The sequence below is a fragment of the Pleuronectes platessa genome, chromosome 7, assembly GCF_947347685.1.
Source record: "Pleuronectes platessa chromosome 7, fPlePla1.1, whole genome shotgun sequence".
In the NCBI taxonomy this organism is placed as follows: Eukaryota; Metazoa; Chordata; class Actinopteri; order Pleuronectiformes; family Pleuronectidae; genus Pleuronectes; species Pleuronectes platessa.
In genome coordinates this window covers 10,865,734-10,891,264 of record NC_070632.1, presented here as the reverse complement: position 1 = coordinate 10,891,264, position 25,531 = coordinate 10,865,734, and the positions used below count along the sequence as shown (strand labels likewise).

General features: G+C 41.8%; 3 protein-coding genes across 7 annotated transcripts; 1 reads left to right on the top strand and 2 right to left on the bottom strand.

Moving 5' to 3' along the window:
• Nucleotides 1-266: 266 nt before the first annotated feature.
• ube2na (ubiquitin-conjugating enzyme E2Na) lies at nucleotides 267-6,331 on the bottom strand. The gene is made up of 4 exons (XM_053426396.1): nucleotides 6,178-6,331; nucleotides 3,598-3,844; nucleotides 2,542-2,682; nucleotides 267-1,589 (listed from the first exon to the last, which is right to left on the bottom strand). The coding sequence occupies exons 1-4, from the start codon at nucleotides 6,205-6,207 to the stop codon at nucleotides 1,543-1,545; spliced, it is 465 nt and encodes a 154-aa protein (XP_053282371.1). The 5' UTR covers nucleotides 6,208-6,331; the 3' UTR covers nucleotides 267-1,542.
• A 2,605-nt stretch (nucleotides 6,332-8,936) lies between these two features.
• c1qtnf13 (C1q and TNF related 13) lies at nucleotides 8,937-11,838 on the top strand. The gene is made up of 2 exons (XM_053426412.1): nucleotides 8,937-9,006; nucleotides 10,790-11,838. The coding sequence occupies exons 1-2, from the start codon at nucleotides 8,937-8,939 to the stop codon at nucleotides 11,836-11,838; spliced, it is 1,119 nt and encodes a 372-aa protein (XP_053282387.1).
• A 1,118-nt stretch (nucleotides 11,839-12,956) lies between these two features.
• nr1h4 (nuclear receptor subfamily 1, group H, member 4) lies at nucleotides 12,957-24,814 on the bottom strand. Of its 5 annotated transcripts, XM_053426393.1 has the most exons (12): nucleotides 24,334-24,652; nucleotides 24,067-24,225; nucleotides 23,123-23,306; nucleotides 20,288-20,665; nucleotides 18,092-18,232; nucleotides 17,050-17,192; nucleotides 16,854-16,952; nucleotides 16,364-16,463; nucleotides 16,081-16,227; nucleotides 13,862-13,975; nucleotides 13,486-13,776; nucleotides 12,957-13,318 (listed from the first exon to the last, which is right to left on the bottom strand). In XM_053426393.1, the coding sequence occupies exons 3-11, from the start codon at nucleotides 23,217-23,219 to the stop codon at nucleotides 13,514-13,516; spliced, it is 1,482 nt and encodes a 493-aa protein (XP_053282368.1). In that variant the 5' UTR covers nucleotides 23,220-23,306; nucleotides 24,067-24,225; nucleotides 24,334-24,652; the 3' UTR covers nucleotides 12,957-13,318; nucleotides 13,486-13,513. The 5 variants fall into 5 exon arrangements, with proteins under 5 accessions (XP_053282368.1, XP_053282367.1, XP_053282366.1 ...); XM_053426392.1 differs by lacking the exon at nucleotides 24,334-24,652 and adding an exon at nucleotides 24,659-24,814 and having other exon boundaries at nucleotides 12,957-13,776; XM_053426391.1 differs by having other exon boundaries at nucleotides 12,957-13,776.
• Nucleotides 24,815-25,531: the final 717 nt, after the last annotated feature.

The window sequence follows — 25,531 nt, the reverse complement described above, 5'->3', positions numbered from 1 at the left end:
ACAATTCTTAGTTTCAGGTGATTATTCTCAAATGAGATTAAAGTGATGTTTGATATAGTGGTATTTCATGCAATCATCTATATTCCACACTGGATTTTGAAGTTGGTACTTTATAACCGTACTTATTTCCTCACTGGCTTTGCTCATGAGCTTTCTGACCAAGGTCTCGAAATCCAACCTGTAAGCCCTCCTACAAACGATAATATACATCAACAGAAGGTTTCACACTCACATGTCCTGTCAATCAAGAGTCCCACACGGGTAGCTGTTTATTAATCAATAGATTTTATTTACAGAACATAAAAGTATGCAGGTGAACTGTTCCATAGCATCCTGGGAGCAGGAAGACATTTCCACTCCAGATGAATAGAGAGAATGAATTTACAGACAGTGAATTGAATACAGACTTTTCAGCCAAAGACCAACTACGACCATCACGAGTCCCAACGGCCCTCCCCCGATCATTTGGAGTTTGATCCCGCAACTACTAAGCATTATGTCCCAAACAGGTCAGCCCCGCAACACCAACTCAAATTATCAAACACAGGACAGCTCACGTGTAATCCCTGCTTTGTGAAATAAATGCCATTGGAAAAAGTAGACCACCGTCTTGAAGTATTAGACTGAGGTGACACACAGGGGAAACAACAAGCAGAGGAGTTAGTATGGCATTAGAACGATTCACAAATAAAAGGCTGGATATGGTAGTAAAACAAACACTATGCGCTAAAACTAAAAGGTCCTCAATGTCCACCGCACCCTCTGCATTCAATCTCACCTTCCCCAAGCTTATATCCAGGTCTACAGAGTGGTTGAAAGTTAATGTGGCAGGCTAGGCGAGTATATTTTTTTTAGTCATTTTATTTTGAACTTAATAAAGCCAGATTTGACTTAAAGAAGACGCGTGATTATAATTACTTATGTGTCCTGCTGCATCACCTTCACAGGATGAAACTTTGCTTGGACTCCAGGTGAGTGTCTGCAGCGGGTTAGTAGCGGTTAGCTGCTTTTAATAAACACACAGCAGCACAATAAAACAAAGATCCTTTAAAAAAAAAAGTAGACAAACATAAAATGTATACCGTATTGACCAAATCTGGACAGTCTCTCCTCTCCACCCATCTTACGCCATCCCCTACACAGAACACCATCTTCCCCCCTAAACGTGTATGTTTGAGCACGGTTGGTAAAATCCTCCCGAAAAAAAATCAATGGACGAAGAAAGCCAGGTGAGAAGATCTAAAACCTCTGCCCATGCATTTCAACAGTAGTGGGTTAGGACAAGGACAAGCCATTTAATCTCTAGTGTGCATTCAAATCACCAGTTGTCAGCAGTTTTTTTTTTCCTTTACGCTATATTCATTATTATTCTGTAACAAACGGGTATGTGTGTGTGTATTTATATTAGAGATATTAATTTCGATATTTATTCATGTAAGACTGTGTCCTTAAATGCAAATGAAGTAGGAAGAGGTCCTGGAAGAACCTGAAGAGCTGTGTTCACACTTGACTTCCGCTCGTTTCTCCACTTGTCAGGCTGCTCTACACTTCATTCCTGCTTCCGGCGTAAAGCCTGGTCCAAGCCTTGGCTGTAAAGGGAAAAACAAACAAACACCATAAAAACACAAACTGATGAAAGTTGACCGCTCTGAGACACAGTTGATTCGAAACAGCTGATTCGAAACAGCTTTATGCCAAGTCAGGAGTAAAATATATTAGAAAAACCAACATCACCAACAGACGTAATTTCATATTTTGTCAACTTTATAGGTAAATTTGTCATTGAGCTCTGAACTTCATGAAGTCATGAATCACATTTTACCCTCAGGACTTTTCTGTCATGAGGAGTATTTTAAAAGCTTTTCATAAATAAAACTACCTTTCAAATAGAGTTTCACAGTTTATTAAAATGTGAGAGTGTTGCAGTTTCATCATATTCCAGTAACTGATATATTTAGGCAGGATTGGACATTAACTTTGTATGCCTCTGCACCAGCAACAGCCTGTGACCGGAGGCATTATAATTTCAGGTTGTGCGTCCCGTTCTGGTGAACAGAATATTTCATGAACCCTTGTTGGTATTTCTTAATTTTGGTACAAACATTCAGTTCGACTCAAGGATGTAATGCTGAGATTTTGCCTTAATGGACAGCACACTAGACAAGAGCTGGATATAAAGTGCAGTAAACTTGGCTCTGTGTTAATAATGAAGTGGATGAGGCTTGTAATGGCTGAGTGTAGAAGTTACAAAGCTCTGCACAGTGACCCTCTAATGGATGTCGCTGCAACTTTGTTTTGAACCTGAACAGATCACAGTTAAATGGTCTATATTTATACAGCGCTTTTTTAGTCTTGATGACAACTTCACAGTGCAGTTTATTGCCAGTCGCACACAGTGCATCTATGGGCAGCACTTTGTCCTATTCGGGGTCCATTATCCTTCCCAAGGACACTGGGATCAAACCACTGACCTTCTGGTAACAGGACGACCACTCTACTGCCCCCCCCCCCCCAGCCACAGCCTACTCAGTTAGTTCTTACCTATTCCAATGGCTTCAGCTTCGTCGGCCTTCCACCTCTCTGCAACATCATTTGCAAGAGGATCATCAGGGTTCGGAGCGCTTAGAAGCGCCTGGATGGAAAGCAGCACTGTGCGAATCTGCAGAGCTGGAGACCATTTATCTGGGGGAAATAAAAAATAAAAGATATTTACTAGACCAAAATAGAGATTAAGATAAGCAAGGTTACAATCAAGTGTAATATGATGAAAGTAGAGTAATAGAAAAAACACAGGAATAGTTCATCTATTTTAAAGCTGCTGGAGTTGTGAAGTGACAAAGGTGATACGCAACCATTGTGACTAGAAGCTCCATTTCAGGGTAAAAAGTGTAACACTTGAGGCACTTGAAGTTTTGAATAAGCTGAAATTGTCATGTCGCTCATAGATCACACATCGAGAGCACAATAACTACAATGCTTTCCTATAATCAAAAGCCTGACTCAACGATGCCAATGCAAAGTACCTATTAAAGCTGCTTGGGAAGATACACATTCTGTCAAGTGTTATTGTAACTATCTGAGGAGGAACATGTATATTAAAGCAACTGTTTTACCTTAAAATAGCAGGTGACAATGAGTTTGATAGTTCACCCACTGCTCAACTAAATGCCTGTTCTCTATCAATGCTTTTGGTGAAGTAAGGTATGATCTCCTGTGGGAAGCGTGACCCTGATTGATGAACCGTTTAAAGACATGACCTCCGGGTAAAATACCGGAGAATTGACTACGGAGTTTGTCCAGAGTTTGCCTTTCCCATATGCACAACACAGCGGGAGGTTCTCTGCACAGACGCCTTCATAACAGCATTGAATCCTCCACATTATTCAGGCGAGAGGTGGAGCAGCCGGGTGCAGCAGGCAGAGACAGGAAGTGACTTATTTACTCTGCTGTATAGAGATATTCACCGCAAGATATTTGTTTTCTTTTCTGATTTCATTTTTGTGTCTGTCGCATTTTAGAACCAACCCATCCAACCCAAAAGGTCATAAAACACAATCTTCTAGGTGCACGAGCAGTGACATTAACATGCTGACTTACCTTTCAAAATGTCAAGACATATTCTTCCCAACTTGTCGACATTGGGATGATATATTTTGGTCATGAAGCGCACTTTAGGAGCTGCCATGGGATATTCCTCTGGTAAAAAGAGTTCAAGTTTAAACGTGCCACCCTCAAATGGTGAATCCTGAGGTCCGGCGATGACCACATGGAAGTAGCGGGAGTTGCTCTCATCTGGCTCTGCCCTGATGCCTGGGACAGGCTCTGTAAGCAAGCGCTGAGTTTCCTGGTAAAAGAAAAACAAAGAAACAAACAAAATGATATATGAGTAAATGCTATTGGGAATTGCATAATGGTAATAAAAAAACTTTTTATAGGAAAGATTGTTAAAATCCCTGTTGAGACCTGCAAAAGAGTTACTGTCATTTTGGTTCTAACAACACGGGAGGAAAGGAAGGAGGGAGGCGTTGACTGCAATAGTGACTCAATGCTGTGAATCTGTGCAGCACTTAACTGTCTTCTAGAGGTGACACTGACTCAGCCACCGCACCAGGGTTTTTCCTACCTGAAAATTAGGTGGGGTGGAATTGAGCCTTGGTACAGTCACCTAAAGGTGTATTCATTAAAACACAACAAACTAAATTATCAACATATCAACAGTTTTTCTAGTACGAGGGAAACTGCTCACAGGGAGCCTGTTTGTCCAGGATTAATAATCACTATAGATGAATATTACTATAACTGATTTGCGCAGCTTCTGTATGATAGAACTAACAATTAGTTAGATCTTGTCAGGAGGCGCCAATAAATTGGACGGAGGTGGCCGCTTCACAACACTCTACGCAGGAAAGAGAACATTTTTGACATTCTCATCAGCCAGTGCAGCTTGGCAACACCCAACTTCTTCTAAGAGACAAGTGACCTACAGAATCACACCTCTCCGGTGAAAGAGAAGCAGGCTTGTGGTATGCGAGGGCCACACCTGAGAGGTCCCTGAAACAAAGAAACTACAGTGTAATACTCTGTACTGTACAGTCTGGATGCTACAATGTAGACCTGTTCAACACTTATCCTGCTCTTCAAGGCCCTTTGATTTTGTTCTTCAATTATTTTAAACCTATTAATATGGCTGTTTGAAATGTAGCCTCGATCACCATATCACAGCTGACTACATCGGGATAATAAACACATAAATGTGAAAACCAGCGATGTACGAAAACCATGCCTGTCCAAGGCCACCCCTCTTGTTTTGGACCCTCTTCTCCTGAATTCCACTGGGAATGAGATTCCTGAAATATTTCAGATAACCCACAGACAAAACCATGCAGTGAAAACACAGACAGTAGAGGGGCTCCCAGTCCCAGTCACACGGTCGAAGGGCTCAAGGACTCGAGTCGCTGAGCACCTTTTCCCAGCCTTCCCACCAACCCCTTGATCTGTGGTTTGCTTACAAACCCACCTGTGCAAACTCCTCTTAGACACCATTTATGTTCCCATGATTCTTTTTTTTTTTTTTTAAATCAGGCTCAATACAAAGGTAGGCCCATTTCCTTTACAAAATAGGCAAGCTCTAGTTTTCTTTTTCAATAGATGGTAAGTGAGACTGAATTCATGCAAATATACAACATGACAGCTACCACACTGGTGGAGAGGGTAATGGTGCTCCACTGTGGTGCAGACAGTTCAGCTGGAGCTCGTAAGACCCACAAATTAAAGCATCATTATGGGATTGCATGAAAAGACAGATGCACCCGAGGCAGCTTGAACCCACATAAGAAATATGGCAAGTTCTCAAAGACGCTTGAGTCAACCCACCTAACAAAAGGGGTGAGTGTGTGGGGGGGAGGGAGGGGAGAAAGGAGTCCCCACTAAAGATGTATTTAATTTAGATGTGTCCCTGCATATTGCACTTATAGCTCACCATGACGTCACCATTCAAATAATGTAGCTGTGGGTTTGTGTGGCGCAGATAATAATGGATCATATTTGTTTAGCGAGCCAAGATCAGGTGATACTGCTCCATGGACTCTGATGCAGCAGGACTATCATCCTGCTGGCTTAGTTAATACTATTTATGACCACGTTAAGATGCTAATGCTCAGCTACTGGTTGGTACAGAGTAGTAATTTAATAAGAATATAACACGAGGACTAGTAAAGAGGCCACCGTCTCATCTTCAATTCGCGTGTAGCCAGATTAAATTTCTAGAGCCCGGAGAACCCGACTAACAGGGTGTTCTTGTTTTTCCAATCGAGAAACACAGCTGAAACACAGCTAGCCCGGGTTAGCTAATGTCCGTTTAGAGCCGTTTGTTAGCATAGTTAGCCCGGTTAGCAAGCCACTCAGTTAGCAGACCAGTCTGGTCTGAATATAAACTGAAGAGCTTCAGAGGTATTTTGAGAAAACAGGAGCCCGACCCAGAGCACATTTAGCCGCCATCTTAAAAAAGCGCCCGTGTATGTGAGCCGAGGAGTGAAGCGGAAGTTACTTTAGCACACCAGCGTTGGCGAGCTAGATGCTAACGTTAGCATACAAAACTGCCCACCGGCGGAGCTTCGGTCGGAGAATGTGTGTTTAGGTCGCCTCAGAAAAGTCTCTGTTCACTGTGTGAATCCTTACCTTGGTGATCCTGCGGGGCAGACCTGCCATCTTGTCTTAAATGAGGGCTTTCAGGTCTCGGTGTCTCCTCTCCGTCGTTGGCATTGACAGCGAACACACGTCTTCCGGGTCCTGTGCGTCCTGACAGAGGATGAGGAGCAGATCAGCAGATCAGAGACTGTCAGCGCCAAACACACGCTACATGTACTGCTGCGTGTACTACTGCATCTATATACTACTGCATCTATGTACAGAAAACATGTATTACTGCAACTATATAAACACATCATGTATTACTGCATCTATATAAACACATCAAATACTACTGAATATATGTAAAGACAACATGTACTACTGCAACTATATAAATACACCGTGAACTATTACATCTATATAAATACACCTTGCACTACTGCATCTATCTAAACACATATTATATCGGCACCTTCCTAAAATAAGCTCTTAAGTCTTTTTTTTGACAAAAATGTTATTTTTGCCTAAATCATGTCCTCATGATTTATGCTGGTTGGTCTCTTCAGGTAAAATCAACTACATCCTCAGCTGAACAGATCATCTGAATCTACCCCTGTAGAATAATGGCCTAAGAGTGTGACTTTTAAAAGCTTTTCAAAATGGCGGCTGCATCAAGAAGAACAAAAATCTACCTAGCAACTGAAGTTATTTCCATGATTCAGGCCTCATCCCCATTGCTAAGTGATGAGGTTTGCTTTAATATAGGCTAAGCTATAAATATTGCATAGTTATTCAGTCTTTTTACTCAGCATATTAGTCAGCAAAATAGCTAAGTCCATGAAGCTAGCATTTATCAAAGAGTGGAAAGGCTCCAGAATCTGTGGCTTAATACAAGTGACCACAAGGCAATGACTGTTTTTCAGAATGATCCCACATTTGTGACTTTAAACCTCAAAAGGATGAAATGTTTCTACTTTTCGGTAAGAGATGCACTTGACAATTCTGACACCGATCAGGCCTCATCCACTGGAAAGGACAATGAGAAGACATGAAGCAGCACGTACCAGACCAACACACTGCTTTAGATGGAGCAGACGATACCTTCAACACTTGTTGATGTTGTTGAAAATGCAGATAAAACACATCCACACCATGAAGAGGGCGGATCTGATAAAGAGGTCAAAGGATGGAGTGACTGTTGCGTTTATTACATTTTTTTCATAACCTTGTTGACTGAAATTATTAAAAAATATCATATATTCAATATTTGGTAATTTTTTTTGTGTTTTCTGAGAAACAGGGGCCATTCGTTTAAGAGGGTGACGATATACTACTGCATCTATGTACAGACAACCTGTACTACTGCACATGATACTGCATCTATGTACTACAGAATCTATGTACAGACAACATGTACTACTGCAAGTTTATAAACAAATCACGTACTACTGCATCTATATAATCAGATCATGTACTGCTGCATATACCGCATCTATATATAGACAACAGGTACTACTACACTATATAATCCAACCATGTACTGCTGCATCTATATATGGACATCATGTACTACTGAATCTATAAATAAATAAAGTACCACTGCATCTATTCAAAAAGGGAATTTACACCTGCATCTATATAAAGACTTAATATTGTTAAGCGTTTTCGTTTATCCTAAATATGAGAAGATGAGCCGAACTCGGTTTGTTCAATCAAGTATTTATTTAGAAAGCAATGAAAGGTAACAATCAGCAAAGCAATGGGCATCCAACAAGTCGCATCAGAACACGAGACCCATCAGAACGCATCAAACAGCCGGCGCCTGTCTATTTTATAACAGTAGTTCTTGGTTCTTCCTCCTCGAAAGTGCGCAGGCGTAGCCCCTCCTTCTTGGCTTTGGAATAAGGAAGTGACAAGTCTCAAAATGTTCATCTCTTGACCAGCCTTGACACAGCTGATGGCATGTGGGCCAACGGTGTTGACAATTGGAGAGAAGATTATTGTGTTCTTGCTATATCAAAACAATGTTCTGTTTGTACAGACATTCAAAACAATTTAACTAAAACAACAAAACAGCATTGTGACGCAGACACATTCTAATTTTCAAGATTAAACACTTGGAAGGAAAGGGTTATTATTAATCATTTGCGTGAAGGCCTTATCTGGCTCAAACTACTTCTATCTTTATTAATTTAGAGTTGAGTTAGACACAGACTATAGCTAATATATTGAAATCCTAACAATATGCAGCTTTCTTTTTACAAAGACTACATGTACAACTCCATCAATATAAACACATCATGTACAACTGCATCTAAGACCACAATTACAACTGCATCTTTATAAAGACCTCATGTACTACTGAATCTATATAAATACTTTATGTACAATTGCATTCATACAAATACTTTTTGTACAACTGCGTCTATACAAAGACTCCACCCAGAACTGCATAATATTGTGTGTATGACTGCATCTGCGTATACCACAAAGTAAAAATGATTGCATACAAAATCTTTAATTTACATCACTAAAATAGTGATTACAATCATTTAACACATTCATTATTGAACCCTTTGAAAAAGATAAGAAAAGTTATTTTCAAGAGATTTTACTGTGAATATACATTTTCAACTGAGTCTAAATTGTCAGCACATTTGTTGTGGTGTTCTTATCGAAGTCTGCGTGTGTTGTGCTGCTCCACTTGTTTCAAACCAAAGAAAGTGTGGATTAGACACAACTCTTAAAGCTGCCTGACACAGCTACTTTCCCCCTTTGTTTTTTGCAGGTTGGAATGGCAGCTATAGATGGGAGAGAGTGTGGAGCTCCTCCCTGACGCATCTGCACGGACAAAAGCTTTGTCCCTTCGGGTGTCAGGTCTGTTACGTGAACATCAGCAGTGCAGCAAACTTGGACAACTTTATTTGAAGTTTCCGACCGAGAAGAAGAAGAAGTCCAGTATGTTGTTCCTGCTCCAACATCGCTCAACAGGTGGGTTTCATATTTTTGTAATGGGTTCATCTTTTTAGCACAATTCCTATGTAGAAATATAAATAGAATTGAAAATGTACTGATTTTTTATAATTTTCCTCGGCAGTAGTCTCCAGACATAGTGGAGATAGTTAAGTTTTGTTCGAATTATAAGCGATTCTCAGCTTAGTTAACATTTCACAATTCTGCTGCAGTAACAACACATTACGTGTCAGAGGAGATTCAAACTTTTACTTTGCTATTTCACTCATTTCCTGACCCTGACCCTGGGTTAGCCACCACAGTTTAGCTTTTACCATCTATCCTTGGTCTTTTAGTAAACTAAGTGTATTACAGGCAGCAGAGGGGGAAACAGGCAGGTGTCCATCTGAGCCTGTAACTACAACTCATGTTTGCTGCCTTTACAGGTGCAACGTCTCCGCTCATGTAGTTATGACCACGGAAGCTGCTCTGACCATGCTTGATTAAAAAAATTTGCTGTTTCTGCAAATGTAGGCACATTTCATCAAAGTATTTTTATGGCATCTTCAGTAGCTCAGTCTAAATCAAAGGAATTTTTTAACTGAATCCAAATGTGTTTAATAAAATACCAGATTTTCAGGAATGTTAACAAATGAAGTCCCCAAAAGATTTCAAAAATCCACAATTCTCCCAACTATTATATCGTATTAGCACAAACCGATTTGCCGACACTCATCCACACTTCAATGTAATGCTCTATTTATACTTTGCGGGGGTGTCTTTCAGCTCTCTAACCTGCCCCTATGCACCTCACCGTCCCCCCTGAAATGTCCCATTGTTCAACACACATAGGAGCAGATGAACCAGCTGTTAATCTGGTCCCGTCTCTCAGTGCACAGAGAGAACAGGCAGTATCAGCCACATCACGGGGGCTGCTGCTCACACTGAGCACCGGATTCCAGCGTGAACATCTGTGTTGACAGGGTTTAGACAGACTTGCTTATCAACTCAGAACATTTTTCTCTGAGACATTAAGGGTCGAGGTCAGTTTGATATAAAAGACTTGGCCTATTCAATAGGGGTTGTTATAGACTTATATGAAGCAAAGTCAAACTGCAGCGGGATATATTTTGAGTTGTGAGCAGTTCAACTAACTAACTAAATAACTAACTGACTGACTGACTTACTTTATTGTTGATCAGGTTTCATTTAAGTATTTTAAGATGCCTATTGCGTTTTATAAGAAATAACCAAAGACTATAGAGAGGCCAGAGAGATTAGATAACTTTCTCTGACATAATATTCCACCCCCCCCCCCCCCCCCCTTTATAGAAAAAGAAATATGTCTTTTCATTTTCTTGTTGGGAGAAAATCAATACTAATCTCATATTAGGCAACAGTAACAAAAAATCCAACAAGAAATAAGAAAGACGTAAGCACATTACGCCAGATAAAACAGGAAATGTTGTTTTCACGCTTCTTTTATTACAAATAATAAACAAACCTGATATGAAGTGTTTATTAGGAAGTGTTTCCAATTCCATCTATCTGATGAACTTTCAGATTTATCTTGTGAATCCTCTGGTGTTCCTGATATCCCCAACAAGATTTATTTTGGAACATCCAAAAACTTAAATATTCTATCTCCCTCACAGTGATATGTGTCTTTCATCTGTAACGGTTATTTCCTTGGTTTCCTTTCTTTTAGCTCATTGGAGCACACACTGCCTCCTGGCATGTGTTTTCATCATGCTCACCTTCTCTGGACACGTTTCTCCCCTTCATGCTCCCCCAGTAACAACCAGTGTGCGCTCTGCCTTCTCCGCCACACAAACCAGCAGCGTAGTGGGAGGCAAGCAGAAGGCCGTGACCTTCAACAGGCTCTTGGTCAACATCGGAGGGGATTTCAATCCAGACACTGGTCGATTCCGCTGTCGCATCCCTGGGGCGTACTACTTCTCCTTCTCAGTGGGGAAGTTTCCAAAGAAAATGCTTTCTGTCATACTGGTGAAGAACGGGGAGGAGGTGCAGGCGATAGCGTATGATGACTACCGCAAGAAAGGAAGGAAAGTTCAGAGTCAGAGTGTCATGATCGGCTTGAAGGAGATGGACACAGTGTGGCTACTTCTGCAGCAGAGTCCTCAGTATGCCTTGTACAGCAACGCTGGGCCTTACATCACGTTCTCTGGTTACCTCATCTACCCTGACGTCCCCACAGCCAGCTACATCAGCAACCACCTGTCCCCAACGGGCCTGTCCCAGCCCCAGTGCCCTCCTGAGGCGGCCGAGCAGCCACGCTCTGCCTTCTCTGTGGCACGGACGTCCACACTCATGGGTCAGAGCAGCAGGCTGCAGGACAAGCCCCCTCTGACCTTTGACGTGGAGTATGTCAACATCGGGGGTCATTTCAACAAAAGCTCAGGCCTTTTCACCTGCCACTACCCAGGGGCTTACTTCTTTGCCTTCACTGTGGGGAAACACCCCCGTAAGGCCGTGTCCGTGAAGCTGATGACTGGGAAGGGCGAGGTGCAGGCGATGGTGTTTGACGAGGACACGTCGAAGAGGCGGGAGATGCAGAGTCAGAGTCTGCTGCTGTCTCTGCGTCGGGGCGACAGCGTGTGGCTGTACAGTCAGCAGGACGAGCGCTACGCCGTCTACAGCAACCAGGGGCGCTACACCACCTTCTCTGGATTCCTGGTTTACCCTGAAGCAGAACTTTTCACATCTCCGACCAACCAGGACAGAACTCACCTCTAGATGTCTTCTTGTCAAAACAGCAGAAAAGGATAAAAGAAATAATTATGTCTTTGCAGACAATCTGTAGGTTGTTTCTAATCTTGAGTCTAATTTTTGAATCCGTGGTCAGTATAGCGTCAGTGCATTTACAACTCTGTTTGTATTTTCTTTTCTTTTATAGAACATAATGCCATCCCAGCTGCAATATTTATTGCCAAATTACTCCACAAGATGGTGCTATGACACAATCATGGACATAACCCGCAGGATGGTTATTTATGTCCTTAACCTGCAATTAACTGTAAAACACACAAAGATGATATAATATGGGTGTTTATATTAAAAATCGGGTTTTGGATCTCATATACATGTGTTTTTATTTCATTTTTTTGTTTAACATGTCAAAATGATTATATGTGACATTAAGACAATAATGTAAATCATGTAAAGTTTATTTGCTGTAAAGTGTTAAAAATGAGACTGAGATACATCATGAGTCGTGAGGGATAGTTGTGATTTATATGGAATTTTTATTTTGTGGATAAACTGTATCTGTAATTGTGCTTTGTGCATTTCAGGCTAGCATCAATAAATACCTACATTTTAATGGATTTAAAAACCTTATTGTTTTCTTAAAAAAAAAGTCAATTAAATGTTAAGGTAAAATTATGTTGTCAGCACTGAAAGGACAAATGAGAGATAAACTGGATGATTGACGTGTCCCTGAAACAACCAGTCAGGCCACTGCTACTACAATTAACATCAGAATGAAAGGAAGAAAGAAAGAAAGAAAGAAAGAAAGAAAGAAAGAAAGAAAGAGAAAAATACTGTTTTCATAACTTAATGATAAGAAATTGTCAACAGTATTTTTTTGATACCCCATAGAAATGAAATACTAGATATGGCTATAAATAATTCATTAAAAAAAATTCTGTGTGTTTGCTGTTTTAAGTTATGCAAGGGGAATCCATATCTAATCAGAGAAACCTTTAGATTTTTTAGATTTATGATACTAAGTTTCATTTATTAATCATATCATAATTCTTCTCATTTACCAGATGATTTACCTCTAGATCTTCTCCTCATTGAAAAAGCTCGTTCCTCCCTTTGTACAAACATGTATGAAAACAAGCTTCATCTTTTACTTTTTCATCTTAAAATTTATTGAGGCAGAACATAAAACATTTGCATATTTACAGCATTTAAATGAAGCGAGTTGTATGAAGTTTTCTTTTACGACTATAAAATAAACAAAGCTAATATCAAACTGAATGTCGTCTAAAAACCTTACACTTGATATGAGCACCCCTTCGCTTTGAATGAGTTCCAGTGTTTGCACTTGCCTGACGAATCACGCTGGGCCTTCAACATGTTTTACATGAAGTTTTACATGAGGGTTTAACATGATGTCCACAGCAGTTAGACGTTATAATCTGCTTCAGCCGAACCCTTGAACAGTTTCCTCTTTGTGCTGGAAACACCTCCATCATTTCAAGTTCCTCTGCATGTGTGAGTAAATAGACATAATGATGGTGTGAGTAGAGCAATAGTCTGAACTCACAGAGTCCCTACATGTCAAGGTGCTGCAACACAAGTTTTGCAGGGATTTAATTCCCACATCATGTAGTTGAATGGTGACTTTTGTCTCACAGGTCTAAATGTCATCACCTCCAGGGCATCTCTCTCTTCCCGCTCCCTACTGCACGTCCCATATCTCACAGAGCAGGGGGGTAAATTTGTGGTCGTTCATCCTCCACGATGTGAGCATCTCCGCGTGGTAATGGTTGAGTGTTCTCAGCTCCGTCAGACGGCCCAGGAGACGAGCGAAGTACTGCGGCTCCTGCGGATGCTGCAGGACGCACAGCTTCCTCAGCACCTCCAGCATGGGCTCCTGAAGTCTCTCCACAGCCTGCTGGTCCTTCACGAAGGGCCGATCTGGAGACGGGAAGAGCGATACGTCTTTTAGGGAATCAAAGATTGTAGATATTGAGTTAAACAGCTCACAATATGACACAGCCTGTCTGGGGTAGGGAGTCGTTGATACCTGGTGTTAAGATGGTGATGGCTGTGAGGAGAGCCTGTTCCTCCTCTATCATGTGGAGTTCCCCGATGCTTTTGTAAAAGTTGAACATGGGTGTCATGAATTCCTCTGATATACCTGCAGAAAATGACAATTTATTATATTCTTTATATTCTTTCTTTCATGAACAAGAAGCTGTCTTTAAAAACTCAAAAGTTGAGTTCAGACCTTGGATTAAGAGTTGTCTCTAAAGGGATACTTACCCTAAAAATTAAAATTCACTCATAAGCACGACATTCAAACTCGATTAAAGTAAGGATGCGTGGTTACAACTCACACAACAGAAAACGGCAGCAGCATGTGTCAGCAGAACTGACACATGAGATTCTGTCTCATGAAGTTTAACAATAGTTAGAGTTTTAAATCTACTGTCATTGCTCAGCACTATGTTGAACTAATGTTAATAATCTCATCAAGATCCATGAATTATTCTGTGGTAAAATTGTGAAAAGGTCATAAAACACTCAATCTCCCATTTTCAATTTTTCCTGGATCTGCACCATGATCCAAATTTTAATAGAAACATCTTTCCATCCAAGTTTTGTGATAAACTTTCCGGTTGTTGTCATGTAATCTTGCTTACACACCAACAAGAGGTAACAAACGGACACGGGTGAAAATAAACTCTCATTGATGGAGATAAGAGTTAATCTAAAGAATGAGATGCGGGAAATGAAAGAGGAATAAAGAGTTTGTCTTGCACAACCCTCTGCACTTTGAGCCGGGACAGTCAATCCACAGTCCTCTCTGATCTGCATCATTATTCATCTACATCCTGAATGATCATCCACAGCCGAAACAATTAAATACTTTCTACACAAAAGGTTCAGGAGCTGATCTACCACTACACAGAAACTCATGTATTTAGCTGGTGTCATTTTACTGAAAAACAACACAACTCTGACCAAAGACCAAACAAATCTTATAAACACAACTGGGAGCACAGGTCACTGTAGCAAGGGCTAATTTCATTCAACAGGTATTGTACTGTTAATGTTAACACTCATATCAAATCAAATTCTCTTCTTACAGTGGTTCAACAGTAAATAAAGATTTAATATTAAACCCTCTATTTTGATTATAAATGTTTGCGTTGAGTTTTCAAACCAACAGGGGCGGGTGGGGGTCTGTCTGCTCGGACCCATCATCGAGCGTTCAGAAATGCCAGTGGGGCTCAGAGGAAGAGAAGTGGACAATAGCATTCTAGATGTGCTGATAGGAAACAATGGTCTCTTCAGACAGCTCTGCTCCCTGATTCTCCCAGACTGGCCTTTAGTGTGAATATCTCCCATCCCTACTATTCATGCCAGCCAAGTGCCAAGGGACCCCCCCCCCCCCCCCCCCCCCCCCCCCCCCCACACACACACACACACCTGCCATCACTGCCGCTGCCTGTCTAACTGTCCAGCCTGGTTGACACAATGACACCTCGCATACATATCAATGATTTTTTTAAACCACCACTCAATCAACTATTTGATTTGACTTATAATAGAGAGACGGCTGTTTATGAGAACTATAACTTCCCATAGCAGAAACACTTTGGTTCAAATTAGCTGCGAGCTTCCCTGCACACACGGACACACACTGACACACACACACACACACACACACACACACACACACACATCTAAAAGCAGTGAAACTATACCCAGTGCGGGTGTGTGTGCACGTGTAACCCACACCCCACTGGAGATCAACAGATCAGCACACGTCTCCCACCTGCATCACACAGATCAGGCAGATCAATTATTCAAGGAGGATCCGAGCAGAACTGGCAGCTCGACTGCAGATGGAACCACGACTGCCAGGATGCTGCACCTTCAACCTGCTGCAGCTGGTGGAGCAAAGGCCCAGGAGGCTTGAAGGCCATGAATCAGGAGTTAACATTCGGTGGTTTGATGTGCAGGTGTCACTAGATTTTAGCTGATGAACGCATAGATAGTGGTCGTTTGCAGCATTATACAAAAACTAGCATAAAACCTGGGGGATGGATGTGGTGTGGGTCAGGGAAGAGCCCATTGGAATTTTGTTGCGGATGCATGCAGGTTCAGGTTGATTTAAAGGGACTGTTGAGCCTTGGTGGTCCTATGAGCTCTATTCCAGTTCACACTGTGCTAAGTTAGAACTCCGGTGCATCACAGAAACAGACATTCTCAGGCGCACTACATCCCCTGACTCACCACTCTTGCGTATCCTCTCTTCTAAAACCTCTGTGTGTCCGTTGGGCATCTTCTGGCTGAAAACCTGAGCCGAGCGCAGGAACATGGCTTCCACAGCCGAACCCTTCAGCAGGGCAATCTGATCTTCGTGATTCAGAGACAGAAACCCTGCCAAAGAGACGATACCACACAGTGTGAGAAAGAAATAATGAGGCAACTACCAGTATGTGTCATGGTCTCCACATTGAAATACATTCATAAAACCATTTGTATTCAACAGGATCTGAAAAAAAATCAAAAATACCTGGAATATTTTTTGTGAACTCCACCAGAACTTGAACTTGACTCGTTGCCATCTCCGTCAGCAGGAGGAAGTTTTCCTCTGCACTGTACTGGTCCTGTAGCTGCGGGGGAAGCACAGCAGGAAACAGTTCACACCATTAGGGTGGTGCTGGTGTTCTGGGTCTTATCTATGATGATGTTAACAATCCACTCCTAAACATTTTAGAGTGCAAACTTTAGCAGATGAACACCAGTAGACTGATGTCTTTACTGGTGCGTGTACGGTGGCCCTGACAGGCAAATAACGGCAAATGAGAAAAACCCAGCAGCATTAACTGCTAATGGAGAAATGCCTGTCACTGAGGTTTTTTATTTGTTTTATTTATCTTCAGGGCCATGGTACAAATGTGCAACTCTCTGTTGCAACCTGTAAACAGCGCATCCGTGGACATTATTAATGACAATAATCAGAATAGAGTTTGAAGTTTGAAACAACATTAATGGTAATGTACCAGTTTTTTGGCCACGTCTTGAGGGATTTTGTGTCTGTTATAAGCATCTACGATGACCTTCATGAGGGCCCGCTGCGCTTTGGTGATTTCAACTTTTTCCTGAATTAAGAAAAAAAAGAAAGCAATCAGTCATTCAGAAGTGACACACACTTTTCCATCACAATGTGTGTGACAAAATCAGTGTATTTGTGATGACCTTTGTCAGTTTGGTGGTTGAGGTGACCTGCTTGCTGTCTGTGTTGTCCACCCCCTCCATCTCGTCTCCAGTGGACTGTCCCGGCGACGCCTTGGTGTTCTTCCGAAGCCGTTTAGATTTACACTGGATCTCTGTCAGCAGACCTGCCAGCAGTGAGGAGGGCTCCATTATGTGTGTTGAAGAGATCTCAGCTCTTCATTCAACAACCGTGTCATGCAGTTATAAACGATAACTGATAAGATTTGGGTGGGAAAAGGTCAAAGGTCACATTGGCCTCGCTACCTTTTTTGGCCTCACAAGTCTGTCATCCCATAAAGTCTGATAATAAGAAATGCAGTCCCTTCACATCTCCATTTCTCTGTTGTTACTTCCATCAAAAAGAAAGATAGTCCCCTTTTAACAAAAGAATTGATTCGGAGAGAGGAAAGAAATGAAAAGAAATGAAAGAGATAAAACATTGACGTCTCCAGTAAATCATCATCTGTCTTTTCACACTTAAAAGGTCTAATTTGTTGAGCCTGCAGGTGAAGTCGTGAAAACCACCCTGCAATATTCATCACGGCTTCCCTTCACTATTTATGAGCAACAGGAGTCCAGTCTATCCTCCTGCTCTTTTCACCTGACGGCTCGTAATGGACCCAACAACTAATAATCCCCTGGAGAGTCACAGAAATGTGTGGAGCGCTTCATACTTGAGACCTTTGAGACCCAAATAATTCTGGAGTAAATTTATTTTATTGTCAGTTTTTTGTTTTATAAAGCATACGGTGTCTGTCTACTGCTGCTATTCCTGTAACTGCAACAAAACCAGGAACTCTCCATTGTCTTTTATGTGATATTCAATCCTCAGTAAAAACTTAAACAGCCCATGTCAGAGGGGAAAATGAGGGTTCACCAACTAAAGAGACGGTGTTCGTGTGAACACTGCACATCAGTTTGAATTGATACATGACAGTCAATAGAAACATGTCATCAGGTTAACCAACGTGAATGTTCAGAACCTGGTCAGCACCAGAGGCTCCGGACGAGCAGGGATACTCACACTCAGCCAGCATCCCCATCTCTCTGCACTTTCTGAGCCGGCACTCCTGACATTTCCTGCGCATGTACATGTCCATCTCACAGTTTCCTCCATTCTTGCATTTGTACACCGCTTTCTTTGTTATGCTCCGTCTGAAGAAACCTGCGCACGGGAAAGACAGAGAATTGTTATGTGCATGGTACAAAAAGATGCTGGTCAAAGCCAAGACATTTGGCACTATCATAAAGAAATGGAATGCATACAGTAGTATATTCTATATTCTGTTGCGCCATAGTGTTGTGATAGAAAGTAACGTTCAGTGCTCAAATACTTTACTTAACTATCAATTTCAAGTATTTATCAAGTGTTTATCAAGTACTTATTTCTCTTTTATAGACCAAACACAAATGTATCTTTAAAAAAACTAAAATCGTCTAAATTGGTTACTTTCTTTTTTGAATTATCATAGATTCTTCTACACCATCCATCAGTAGATACAGTATTAAAAAGTAGCTCCACCAGCTACTTAAAATGCTGCTTATATATTAATGCTGTATTAATGGCTGCCTTTGGCTTAGGAGGTACAACGTATCATCCATCAACCAGAAGGTCAGTGGTTCAATCCCCTAGCAGTCTATTCAATCATATTAATAATCATAATCCTTAAATAATAGAATATATATACTTTCTGCAGCATTGATTTTAACATGTTGATACTTTGAGAATATTCGCCTAATAATTAATTCATACATATGCAATGCAATGGAGTATTTTTTTTAATGGGTGTGATAATGATGCTTTTCAAAATAAAGGTTCTTCAACCACAGTGCAGATTCTGCCTTTTTTCTTGAAACCACAATTATTCAAAAGTAATGAATCTAATCATCAATAAATAAAACTACAGTTTCACAGGTCACACACTGTTCTAATTATGTCACACAGAGAATCCCTAGAACACGCACACACACACACGCACACACACACACACACACACACACACACACACACACACACACACACACACACACACACACACACACACACACACACACACACACACACACACACACACACACACAATAACGTTGGAACAGTCATTAGACATTCTGACATCCAACATTAAGCACAATGTCATGCATTAGAGTAACTGAGCTCCGGTTGCTCCTGCATTGTGCAGCAGAAAGCTGAGAGGGAACCCAATCTGGCAGCGGTACCAGGTAGACCTGAGCCCATTCTCCGTCAAACGGCAGGACAGGCCCCGCTGCCCTCCAGGCGTTGTCCAACCTCACCGTGTGGAATTACACTCATATCCATTCACCCTGCAGTTGGCAGGAATCACGGCACATTTCACAGTGTCATAAAACATGGGGAGGAGCCGCTGAAGGCCACAACCTTACTGTCACCAGGTGGAGAACATTTACATGGTTGTAAAGTGTAAGTTCTAAGTGAGGTATTTCCTCATTTACAGTGTCATCTGTTCACTTTGAACACGCCTGAGTGGTTTAACTGCATGGATTTGCTGCATGTTCCCCGGCCCGTAGCTGAACATGGAATCAGCAGCAATATGTCAGCGTGAACAGCAGCGGTAGCAGCGGTAGCAGCTAAATATGATTTAATCAGACATGTATTTATTTTTGCAGCCACAGAGAATATTCATGTTGTCCACATATTCCTCTTCACCAGCTTCTGTTTGGACTGTAGATACGAGCGGCCCCGTCATGGCTGGCCCCTAAAAGTCAACAGCTACACACATTAACTTAATTTTGGAATGTCGGCCAAATGTCATCCTGCTCATATGTAAACTGCCTCGACTGAGCCGGGACGTTCACTTTAAACAGTGCAAACGCTGCCTTGCACTGTGCACAACTGTGTTCTTTGAATTTATTAGTTGATTAATTCAATGCTTGACTAGTTTTAAGTCTTGATTGAATTAATAGCGACTTGAAATGTTATGTTGGGTTTAATTGGTTATTTTCCCTGTCTTTTGATAAATTAGGGCAGGGATTTAGTGCTGTTATTAAGCAAAAAAGATCTGACCTATAGTGAAAATAATCATATCCCTGAAAAGTGGTTAGCTTTTATCATCGACTGCCACACACACACACACACACACACACACACACACACACACACACACACACACACACACAAGGAATTCAATGTGACTTCTTAAAGGCTTGCTACACGATTTGTGTATGTTTTGATTTCCAATCTCACCTTTACAGCCCTCACAGGTGAGAGCGTTATAGTGATATCCAGAGGCCTTGTCCCCACACACAACACACAGCTCCTCCCCTTTGACCCTTCCAGCTTGCGACATGTGCCGGGTCCTCTTGCACACGGTGGACACCACAGCAGACGTGTCCTCCATCTCAGCATCGTAGCTGACCTCCAGGGCTCCCTTCCTCAGTTCATATATCCCTGTGTTTGAGTACCACTCGTCTCCGTTGTACTGGGGGTAGTAGTTCTGACTGGAGTAGTATGGTGCGGGTGGCATGGTTGGCTCCATGGACGGGTACTGCATGCTGGGGTAGACGGTGAAGGGTAAGACGTCGGGATCCTGCAGGAGAGAACAGCCGTGATCTGCCAGAATATCTGAGACAAGAGGAGGAGGAGGATGAATAAAATAAATTTGACAAAGAACAAAGAGCAATAAAACGCTTTCTTTCTTCAGAGCTTTTGAATAAATATCAGTTTCCTCCTTGGCAGGTTGAGGTAGGCAAGTTGTTATCACATGGCATAAATTTCGATTTCAGGTGACTGCAAATTTGATGTGTTGAGAAAGATCATAAAATGTTGTAGAAAGCTTAGGAAAAAAGTTGTAAATGGACATTTTCAAGGTCATGAATGAACTTTCACTCTCAGCAACATGTACATGATTCAACATCATAAAACCTGGACTGCACCAACCAGGAAGGGAGGTCAGTTGGAGTCCTCGTAACTCCCTCTCCTTTCCTGGCATTGTAGACTTAGAGTTATCAACTTCTAATCTAATCAGTGATATATACAGTATATTTAAAGTCATATTATTAGTTATATCATGATATCATCAAGTGTTGGTGGCCACAATGCTGGACACAGGGTGCATTAAGGTAAAGCTGTGTTGTTTCTGTTTTTTAATGTTTTCTGTTTTCCCCTCAGTGAATTTTTTTTTTTTACATTTTGTGCATATGAATCTGCATGTATTTTGAAATTATTGAAAATATTGCTCGTACCAAATCCTTCCGCTACGTTTCTTGCTTACAATCAAACAAAACAACCAACGGACACACCTCATTGGCTGAGGTAATAAAGATATTGTGTAATGTTGCTTTAATATCATTATTTTACTGAAATAAGAGCCGATGCCGCTAAAGAGAAAATATCAGCCAGATGGCAAAGGAAATAAATTTAGAATTGAATTTTTTATTATTTATCGCCTCTTACTTTAAAACTTGATCAACATTCAACACATTCATCCTTGAAACCTGAACTGTGATAAAAAAAACTTTATTGGGTTGATTTGAAGGGCTCGTGAGAGAAGAGACGGGCTCAGCAGTAGTCGGCAACACACACATCACATACTATAAACCCATAAATGATTAACGGCTGGCTTGCACAGGGCACACTGTGTCTTTTAGAATGACATGTAACTCTACTCCAAACAATTTGGCAATTTTGAAACTGATACACGAATGTTCATGTGATCCTATTATGTTGTTTCAGCTTTACTGATTTCTGAGCTGGTAGAATTCATGACCTGACGTTTCCTTTAAAAACGTCCGTAGGGGGCGATGAGGAGAGAATTTAAAAGAATGATCCCTCGACTGAACTGAAAGATTAGCATTAAAACAAGCAGCTACTCTTTCTACTAGTTGAATATCTGTAAACTTTACGTATCACTGACCTCTTGAAGACTTCTTCTGGACCATGCTCATCTCAGTGTGACCAGACACACTTGTCAGAGGCTCTACTCTCTGATCTCCCCAGTGCACCTCTGTTCTGTGGGTCAGTCCTCTCTTCTTGCCCGACTAAAAAGAAATCGTCCGCCATTCGTTTATGCTAATGGAAGAACTCGTCATCGAAAGACGTGAGAACAGCTGATGAAGAACAAAGCCGGTCTGGCGCTTGCTTGAGAAATCCTAAGGGGAGCAAAGGTTGGCGCGGCTACTCATTAACCACAAAAAATCACGTCTTTACATAATTACAAGTAGCCGGCTAATGTTTAAAGTCATTTTCTTGATTGGGGCGATGGTACCGGCGGACTGCTACTGTGCGCTGTGCCTGGATTTGTGAGTCAGAGATTACAGAGAAACTTGTTTGTCTATGTAATTAGTATGAGGAACATGTGCACACTTAAGAGTTTATAGATGCAACTGTTATCTACCTGCTTTCTAATAGTTTATTACCTTTTAGGAACAGTTAATTTGAGCTTTGTATTTCAGCGCTCTGCTTTCCCTCTCAACTGCAGCACAAAGTGTTACAACTGCTTCTGGTCGGTTGATGGTGGATCTTGGATAATCAGCTTGTTGCATCTGGTAGCTGATTGGTTGTTGTAATAATAAACCATAGCCTTCTAAAGTTCATCCTCATACCAGAGATGTATAATGTGAAACTGTTTATTTCACTTTACATCATCATGTAGGAGCATGTTTGTGTGGTAGGCAGGTGTTTCTGTAAATGTTTTCCAACCCATTACTTTCAATTAGACTGGATCACTATAACAGTAACTGGTTTCCAGTTGGAGCACCCAAGTAATGGTGGTGATGATCATGGCACGTCTCCTCTCGCAGCACCATGAGGTTGGCGCCTGTGGTTTTGAGAGAAATGTCTCAATAGCTATTGGACGGTTTGCTGTGAAAGATTGTTGAAGAACTGTAATAATTCTGGTGATGCCTTTCGATCTAGAATCATAATGTGGTCAAAATGTCAGTGTCACTATTCACACTAGCCTTAGCTGTGTGTTAGCAGTACTAGTGTGTTCCCATTAAAGCTACAGCATGTCACTATATTTGCATGCCAATATTAGCATGTAGCTCTTTACATGAGCTACTTTCGGCCTAGCAGACTTACCAAACAAGTGGGCGCTCTCTGAGATGGAGAACTCATCGCTGGGTGGGATCTGCAGCGGCCCCACCACATTGATGTCGGGACCCACCCACTCATTCATTCAGGAGGGTCGTCGGGCACCAGCACAGGAAAAAAACAAAACAGACTTGCACCGTGCCGCAGAACCGTGGTGGCCCTCTGTTAGCTTCTGTAACAAGAACAGAAAATGTGTGATTTGTGGAACATGGTAAAAAGAGAAACAAATCTCCTGAGCACTCCTGCACCACAGAGTAATTAAACATCAGCCCGGGTGTCTCCACATCAACCCACCAGACAGGTCTCCTCACCCACACAGGGGGGGATCTGTCTGGTAGCTGCCTGCGGCGAGGTGGGGGATGGAAGTCAGACCGCAGCGAGTCCTCCCGGAGAACAAGCCAAGACAGGAGACTTTACTTTCTGCGCTCTGACTAAGCAGTAAATGTACTGTATGACTTATCCCATTCCATATCAAGTACACATTACGTCTGTAGGGCCCACTTTATAGCATGAATCTCTAGACAGGATCGTCTTTTCAAGGTAATCTTTCTGAACATAATATAATCTTCCAAAGTCTCCGTTTGAACATACAACTCCTTAATACTATTATAAAGCTGAACTGTAGATGTGCTTATATTTCATGAATAACAGACATGTTTTCAAAGTTATACAAGGTCCTCTACTGAAACATTACTTGTGTGGACCTCACTTGGCACATTTATTTTTTAATCAACGCAGCATAATTTCCCCTGAGAGGAAAAAAGCAGCCCACAAGGTCTACGGAAAAAACCCTCCAGTCCACATTTACAGCACACACAACAGCCAAGCAGGCACCTCTCCACCTGTCAGATCCAGAGGCTCACCAGTGGCTCATAGGAAGTCACAGGTTCGTGAACATGAAATACATAAATCCTCAATCTTGCAGTTCTTACCTTATTCCAGTCGGTTAATACTCAATCCCTGCTTGGTACCAGTTGTTCCTCTTCTTTCCTGGTGTCTGATTATCCACAGTGTGATTCTACAGCTCCATCAGTAGCCGCTGAGGAACATACGGTCGCTTGTGTCTGGATTTCCAGTGAGAACATGTGTGACTAGTTGAGGTCAGGGAGAAATGGATGGTGGTTATTAATTAAACTGTCCATGTCAACCCCCCCCCCCCCCCCCCCCCCGAACTAAACACAAGAAGAAGAAAAAAATACCTCTTTATCATAACAAGACAAGAGGCTGCCTCATGAATTTCCTCTTAACAGCCGAGGGTCACAAATCCCACCCACATACACCAACATCACACATGGCGCCTACATCCAGTCATCGGCATTACACAAACATCTGAGCTGAGCAGATGAGCTGCTATCAGTCCAAAGTCCAACAGTTAAAATGTCTTTTTAAATCGTTGAATAAAAACACAGGAGGATGATGTGCTTTTTGTGTCAAATCCTTTTCGTGGTTCTTTCACAGTATATTTCCATCAGCATACCAGGAAATTGAGGCTATCACATAAAACTCAGACTGTGTGGTAATCACCTGTCCTTGAAATGGTAGAAGTCCTTTTATCTTGTCACTGGCCTGTGCACGGCCAGTTTACGCCACATTTGTTTATATTGGCACCTTCATACCTCGGTGGACCTGCCCTGTTGTCTTTGTGCACTCCAAGATCATCATGCACGCTGCAATTCAAATCCCTTGATGTCTTAATAATCCTAAATTCGTCCCCCCCAAAAAAACAAAAGCTTAATCATTGATGGGTTGTTGCTCCATCCAAAGGCCCTTCTGAGTCAACAGAAGTCTCTTTGAAATAAACAGAACCTTTGCCATTGGCTGTTTGTGGACTATGTGGTCTGTGTTTGACAGCATGTGAGGAATGAGCTGGCAGGGGCGTCCGCTGGGGAGCGGAGGACACGTACAGTAGTCCAGGTTCTCACAAGTACTGATGAGGTTTAAAACTATTTTTAATTTGGTTTCATGAGGACTAGGGGACATAATAGGTTTGGTCTTTTTTTTTTCGTCTTTCCTTTCACTTCAGCGTGTTGTTTCTCACTCCATACACACTGTGAGAACAACAGAAACAAATCCTGCAGAGTGACATAATCGACCACATGCGCTCAAGGACGCAGGAGCACGGTCGGGACCAGCAACAAAGTCCGTGGCCTTGAAGCTTTATCATCAACATGCAAGAGGAAATAATCAATACACTATTCATTGACCACCAAATGCACAGAAATGATTTGGAACTGTTACGTGTGTATGTGAGGAGCGAGTTGGACTCTGGCGAGGAAAACCCTGTGCAGTAATTATCGTCCTCGTGGTGAAAACGAAGCAGACGGATGAAGTCAGATAAGACAAAGGATGTTTACCACAGAGTGATGGGAACCAGAGGAGCCCTTGGAATATTTAAGC